This window comes from Lipophrys pholis (assembly GCF_963383615.2).
Source record: "Lipophrys pholis genome assembly, chromosome: 6".
Classification (NCBI taxonomy): Eukaryota; Metazoa; Chordata; class Actinopteri; order Blenniiformes; family Blenniidae; genus Lipophrys; species Lipophrys pholis.
Window position 1 is genome coordinate 20881195 of NC_137629.1, and position 7465 is coordinate 20888659.

General features: G+C 40.6%; 1 protein-coding gene across 6 annotated transcripts; it reads left to right on the top strand.

The window, feature by feature from the left end:
- Window positions 1-514: 514 nt before the first annotated feature.
- Window positions 515-6842, top strand: thg1l (tRNA-histidine guanylyltransferase 1-like). 6 transcript variants are annotated; one of them, XM_080466003.1, is made up of 7 exons: window positions 515-546; window positions 975-1088; window positions 1438-1614; window positions 1697-1866; window positions 1961-2049; window positions 4240-4347; window positions 5415-6840. In XM_080466003.1, exons 2-7 carry the CDS (start codon window positions 985-987, stop codon window positions 5574-5576), a joined length of 810 nt encoding a protein of 269 aa, XP_080322129.1. In that variant the 5' UTR covers window positions 515-546; window positions 975-984; the 3' UTR covers window positions 5577-6840. The 6 variants fall into 6 exon arrangements, with proteins under 6 accessions (XP_080322129.1, XP_080322126.1, XP_080322128.1 ...); XM_080466000.1 differs by having other exon boundaries at window positions 522-741; window positions 5415-6842; XM_080466002.1 differs by having other exon boundaries at window positions 522-726; window positions 882-1088.
- Window positions 6843-7465: the final 623 nt, after the last annotated feature.

Here is a 7465-nt window from a genome sequence, read left to right on the forward strand (position 1 = left end):
CCATGTCTTTAAACATTCGTTCTTCCTCGCCGCACCAAGTGACGCTAAAGGAAGTCGGTCACCAGTTAAGAGGAACGCCAACTAATCCGAAACACTGGCCCTGGTTCATCAGCTATAACATCAAAAAAAAAAGAAAATGCCCCCCCCAAATGAAAAAAAATGTATATACCTAACACTTTGAGATGTTGTTCCATTATTTCAAGAATGAATTTCAATCAAACTAAACAAGTCGCTCAAAAACTCAAAGAACAAACTTGGACTACCAGTCCCATAACCTCTTGCTCGTTCCTTCACTTTATCGGCTCACCACACGGTGGCGTCAGAGCTCTCATTACTGCATACGGTTACTTCAATGGATTGTCTCTAAGTGATCAAACAACTCAGTACATGTTAAATAAAGGTTTTTAATGTATTTAAAATGCAATGTCGGCTTTTGTGCTATATTTTCCCAACTCATTTGTAACACGTTTGTGTAGCGGAACCTTTCTACGTGGTGTTTGAGTCCGACTACGACAGAATTCACTGACGGACTGTATACAAACTCATGTGAGTCATTTCACAGAGATTAAACGTTGATATCAGTTTGTAGGGTATTTTGTGTATCTTACAACACCAAATGTTGGCTTTAGTGTAGCGAGACGGAACTCTGTAGCGGAGGTGAACGTGTTTACAACAGGCGTACTAACAGTTTGTTGTCGAGGACAGACAACCTGCAGGACATCATGTGTTAGTTAACTAATGGTAACAATGGGCTAACGCCAATTACTAACGATCTTCATCACGGTTTGAATTGATCTATTCCCGTTTAAAGCAATTGTGGCTGAAATTGTAACTCCGGTGATTGATTTGTTTACATGTGATATTTGTCCCTCTGTTTCCAGGAGCATCTTCATGCTGGTTTCACAGTCCTGTAGATTTGAAGGACGTGTTAGGTCTTGTGTCGTCCCCCTCTTGACACGTCTTTTCACCTGTAGTTCCAGCAACATGGCCAAGAGTAAGTTCGAGTACGTCCGCAACTTTGAGACGGATGACACTTGTCTACGTAACTGCTACATAGCGGTGAGACTGGATGGTCGCAACTTCCACAAGTGAGTTCTTCCCTTGACTCTGCTGCCCCGCCCCCAAATATTCCCCCAAGCTGTGTGACATATCTGATGGGTGCAATCCTGGTTTTGGAGGGATCTTGTGCTGGATGTTTTGGATATAATCATTAGATTTAGGTGTCTCAAAGCAAGAAGACGCTTGAGACATATAGGACAGTAACTCCAGGTCAAAGGTTATACACCACCGCTTTAGATTATCAAACAGTGCTATCAAGATCATTTATGAACATATGCATTTCTGTGACAATGTGTTAATCTTGTTAATCAGTAGATTGATACATTTTGCAAAGCTGTTGATGGTGTTGTAACAGAATTCTGAACCTTGTGTTTCAAGGTTTGCAGAGCAACACAAGTTCACTAAGCCCAACGACAACAGGGCTTTAGGACTGATGAGCAGGAGTGCACGCTCCGTCATGGAAGAGCTGGAAGATATTGTCATTGCGTATGGTCAGAGTGATGAGTTCAGCTTTGTTTTCAAAAGGAGCTCCACTTGGTTTAAAAGAAGAGCCAGGTACTTTTTCTCAAACTTTAAGCCAGTGTCATTTTTTTGTCTTTGTCTGACTTTGTACACGTGTCTGCTTCCTCCTCCACAGCAAGCTTATGACCCACGTTGCCTCCCAGTTCTCCTCCTCCTACGTGTTTTACTGGAAGGAGTTTTTTGGAGAGCAGCCCCTCCTGTACCCTCCCGGCTTTGATGGACGTGTGGTCTTATATCCAAGTAATCATAACCTTAAAGACTACCTCTGCTGGAGACAGGCTGACTGTAAGTACAGTCTATTAATTAGTTCATCAATCAACAATTCTTTTGTGGTATGAAATACTATGGCCAACTCTCTATGTGTTCTTGTCTCCTTCAGGTCACGTTAATAACCTGTATAACACAGTGTTCTGGACATTAGTACAAAGAGGCGGACTCACCACAGCACAGGCAGATGATCGCTTAAAGGTGAGAGTAAAACACAACATAAAGTTCATGTATTTACATTTTTAAATCAATTATCGGTATTGCTCCTTATTTAGATCAGTGTGTGAATTCGTATTGATAAAATAATAAGGACAAGACAATAGATACCATAAATTATTAGTAAGTAAACATCTGCATATCTACAGGTAATATAGGTAAATATATAACAGCCATTAAAGAGTAGATAAACTGTACTTAGGTACATTCGTATGGTGTTCCGCATTTACTTTGTCATTATTAACTTGAATTTAAAATGACAGCAGATGATGAGTTGGATGATCTAGCAACCAAACCGTAAATCCATTGAATCACATACTGCAGACCCACATTATATGATTGCACCCATATATATTTCTTTAAATAATTAATATATCCTTATAATTAGTTTTATCACTTGTACACAATATTAAAGACGCACTGGAAATGACTTTTTTGTGTATTTATTTGCGGCGTGTTTTCATACCTTACTGTATATTCCAAAGTGTGGGAGAATGAACCCCCACCCTCCACTTTCATTAAATAACAATGCATCTTTCACAGCCTCCCTCAAGTCTCAGCAATACTTTGCGTTATGATAAGTAGCGTTTTTTGGTTGAATGCCGACCTTCCAAATGTTTTTTTCCACATAACTTATTATAAATACCCATTGAGATCCATTGACAGTAAAAAAGCCGAACTCTCCTGCTAATTAGATGCTTTGAATTTGATATGGATAGTGAGTGTTTATATAATATGTGTAACTGTCCCAATGGCCCTAAAGCTTTTTATCAATTTACTTTGTTGATACAATACAGATAAAAAAATCCATATTTTAATTCAGTATGGTATTGTTCTATCCTCCACGGTTTATTGTCATGAATAAAAAAGACTTATTGGGATATTGTATCCCCCTAACATCAGTTTTTTACCGCTGCCATGCCTGTCTGAAGATTTCTAGAGCCCCCAATGAAAGTTGAGTTTCTTTGAAATCATTTTCATTAGCAGTCTTAATCCAGATTTTTTTTTAAGGTCTTTGTCACCCTAAAGGAAAAATATGGAGTGTATTAATTAGCCTATTGGCTCAATAATAATGCTAAAAAGATGCTTGGTGTGATCGAGGTGGTGTCATGGCACAGTTTGCCCAGCAGAGCTTGTTGCTACTCCTTTTTCACAATAAAGCACTCAGCTTTGAGTTCCCAGCAGAGGACAGCAGAGCAAACAGTGGTCTGGCCCTGGAGTCAAGCACTGTGTGAGTTACAGTGCCATAAAGTCAACAATGACCGCATCCCATAGTCTTTTCAGTTTAACCCAGATGGATCTTTTCACTGACATCCGATAAGCAGCTCAGAGGACAAATGTGTGGAGAAGGTTTGAGTACGTTAGGTGTTGAGTTTGATAAATCTTTTACCTTTTTACATGAGATATTTACATTTTACATGTACTCAAAAAAGCTTGTCTGTATATTGTGTCTAAGTCTTTCTATTTGCTGATGTTTCAATTCACCTTTCCCACAAAGTCCTGCAAATTGTGGGACTGTGATTGTTTCAAAACCATTTGAATAAATTACGAGAGCTTCTGAGGACCTAATGGACATTTTTTTCATAATTTCTTAGTGATACAACAGAAAAAAATGCTGCCCTGTTTGTTCCCTCCTGATTCCGGTGGCCGCTCTGTGAATTATTTATTGTTGTGTATTAAAAATAGTCAGCAGCACATCAGGCCTGCCACTATTTGTGGCTGCTGAGACAGAATGACGCAGCTGTTCTCTGGAAGTCCCTCCAGTCTCTGGTGGGCTGAGAAGGAAACAACCCACTGCTGGTGGATGTGTTAATTCCAGATTGACGTACAGACGACATGAATCACTCAGACGGTGTAAAGCCGTCGTGGTTCTTCACTCCTTTATTAATAAACAACTAAATCTAATTCTGTTGTATTATGGAGTCTTCATGTGTTGAATGAATTATTTAATTGTGTTTTTTTTTTAATCTGTATTTCTGTCCATCCATCCACCTTCCATGTCATCGATTAACCTGGACTGCTAAGGAGATTCCCACACACACCAAGAGAGAACATGCAAACTCCACACGGAAAGGGGCCCAAGCCGAGACTCACACCGGGATATTCTGACACCGAGACGAATGTGCTCACCACTACATCTGTGAAAACGTCTTTCCTTTGCTTCCTCTTTTCCAGGGAACATTGGCTGCAGATAAAAACGAGATCCTGTTCTCAGAGTTTGACATCAACTACAACAACGAATCCGCCCTCCACAGGAAGGGCACCACACTCATTTGGGAAAAGGTACGCTGCTGAGTAGGAGATAAATCATCACAATCATTACAGAGTGACTCATTCTGAACAGCCCTGCCCTGGCATGGTTCACTATTCAAGAGTTGGAATGTGCAAAACGCTGTTTTGGCTGATATTTTTTACACGTCGTTTCCCCCCTTTGCATCAAAATGTTTACATGTTGGATCCTAGTACCACACAACCTGAATGTAGATGAAATTCACACTTTTTGTGTGTAAATTATGCGGCATGTATAATTTAAATAATGAATAAAAAATAATATAAAGAAGCTATGACCTGCAAATATTAGCGGCACTCAAATATCCCAGAGAGTCATTGCTGATTCATTTTTCATGCTTGGTGCAATTCACTGGCAGTTGCGTAGTTTCCTAAAATATCGAGAAATTCTTTGATGACATGTTGGTATCTATACTGTCATTCTAAATCACATCAAGTCTTACAAATATTGGTATTTATAACACACCTGTTGATCTCCTTTCTTGAGCGCAGATGCTGCTAATACATGTATTTTAGGTTAAATTAAAAATTAATCAGATAACGTGATTGCATTGGGACACCAGACTGTTTTCATCAAGGTGTCGGACCTCATGTTATCAGTAGAAATCCTGCAAAACCCTCTTCTGTGAAAAATGCGAGAGAAATAGTTTCCATAGCATGCTAGATTGAAATATATAAATAGATGTTTTGTGTTTTAAAAATGAATGGGCCCAATATTTTCCTTCCACAGTAGCAAAGCTTGATAAGATTTCTTTATCGTGCGGCGTTTTTTTGGAAATAGCGTCTCTTGAATTTACCTTAAACTTCACTCATATTTCCATCCTCCATATCACTTTATCCAACTTGTGTCGCTGGGTGCAGCAGCCCAACCAAGCTGACTTTAGGAGAAGATTAATCTCTGCAGTCCATCACAGCCCCGAACACAGAGCCACAACTGCTAAAAGCACGTCGGGGGGGAACCAGGGTGTCTGGAGAAAATGTGGGGGCAACATGCAAACTCCACACAGGAACGTAACGCTCCCCTGATCGCATATGCATCGTTTCCCATTTCTTCCCTCCAGCGCGACGAGACCGTCATCAAGCGCATGAAGCTACCAAACGAGGAGGAGAAGGACGTTCCCGTCACTCGCAGCAGGAGGCGAGTGGAGGCGTACCACTGCGACATCATCGGAGAGCAGTTCTGGGAGGAGCACCCAGACATCCTGGAGGAGGACAACTGCTAGCGGCTCTGAACGTCGTTGCTTCTCTTTGGCTTTGTGTCAAACATATTACCCATGAAGCTTCGTGACCTTGAAAGCTTTTCTGACACCGAAGCCTTCTGATGATTGACTTTGTACAAATACTCTCCCACAGCTGGAACCTTTTTCCTCCTCTTGTGTGTTAAACTCCTCCTGACGTAATGTTCCCATCATGTCGGAACTTTTCTGCTGTCGCGTTGAAAGAGAAGATTTTAGAATCTCCTAATGAAGACATATTACATTTCCAAAACTCTTTTACAATTTGATACCATGAATGGCATGTCGAACATTACCAATACTTGCTCTTTCATCATGTTTTGTTTTTTTTCCTTGGCCTGGACCACCTTCCTTCCAGAGTTCACGGGGTTTGAATTTTAACATTTCAGGAAGTGTCTTTGCCAAGTATTCGATATCACTTACAGTGTGTAGGAAGAAATGGTTGATCTCATGCAGCTAGTAAAGCAGAAACCAATATCTTCAGCAGGAGCGAGTGGCCTTGTCCTGTAGCCAGGGCGCCATTTCCAGATATGAATGGATGTGTGGGCCTGCACTGTCATCAGTGCTAAGAATACCTCACACACCCTGTATACACTCTATCCTCTTGACATGTGCTCTGTGGCATATTTATCATCACACTTATAAATGACCGGCTCAGTATGAATGGCTTCTGGGAGCTTGAAGTGGGAGAAGCCCGCCGTATTTTGTTACTTTCATGGGCTCGGTTACTTTGGGCTGTTTGTGTGAAGGTATTTTTGGTTTCGTGACCTTGTTTAAAACATGCAAGCAATCTACTGTACTTTATGTAACCAGAAGGAACCTTTCTATGTAGTGTTCAAGCTGGACTACAAACACTTTCTATGAACTACTTGATATAAAGTTGTCCTACAGTAATGGCATTAGGAGCTGGGTTTTTTTTGGTACAGATGGTTTGTTTAGATCTTTGATGACTTGGCTCATTGCCAGACTCAGTGCATACTGTGACTCAACATATGGCCTTATGACAACCAACAAACCAGGACGTGTTGAGGCAAGTGGTGCAGTTATTTAAAGCAGGTCTATGTTTACATAGCACTGTTAATTAGGAGAAAAAAAGAAAGTCAAAGGTGTGCTTCAATTGGTCTGTTTAAACATTTGCTTTTGCATTGAAATGTAAACTTTGTTTACACGCTCAGATTTCACTTCCATCTTGATCACGGCTAGAATTGTGAGAGCAACTTCTTCTTTCATCAATAAAATGAACCCCCAAGAGACAAAGCCTCTATTGTTTTACTGTCCTGTGATGGACTGGTGTACCCTGCCCTTACCCTCGCCCATAGTTAGGATTGGCTCCAGCGTCCTGCAACCCTACAATGGATTAAGCAGGATGGATCTCTTTTTCTCCCACTGCACCTCCGTGACCTCGGTCTGGATGAAGCACATATAGAAGAGGACTTTACTGTGCTGCAGTCCGCTGTTCAAACCTTCACACAAATCTATTTATACTGTATCTGTTTTCCTTTGTGAATGAATTACTCCAGCTATCAGACACACAAGGTGTTTAAAAGTTGCTACGACCGAGCTGACCGTCTGGATCACTATGGTGGAGAAAAAAGTGAAAATTGGGTAGAAAAACTGCAACATTCTCTGTTTCTCCACACAATCACAATCCCTGTGTTATTTTGACAGACAATAATATAAGTTTGACAATGAGTCTGGCACTTTTCTCATTGGGAGGAGCAGTCATGAATACATGGAGTTTAAATTGCAAGACAAAGAGTGAGTTTTATGAGCATGGAAAATTTGGGGTGCATTTTTGGGGGGAGCCTATTTCAGGCACTTAAAAAAGAAAACCTGCACTTGAGTTAAAAAACAAATAACATGGTAAGTCATAACTA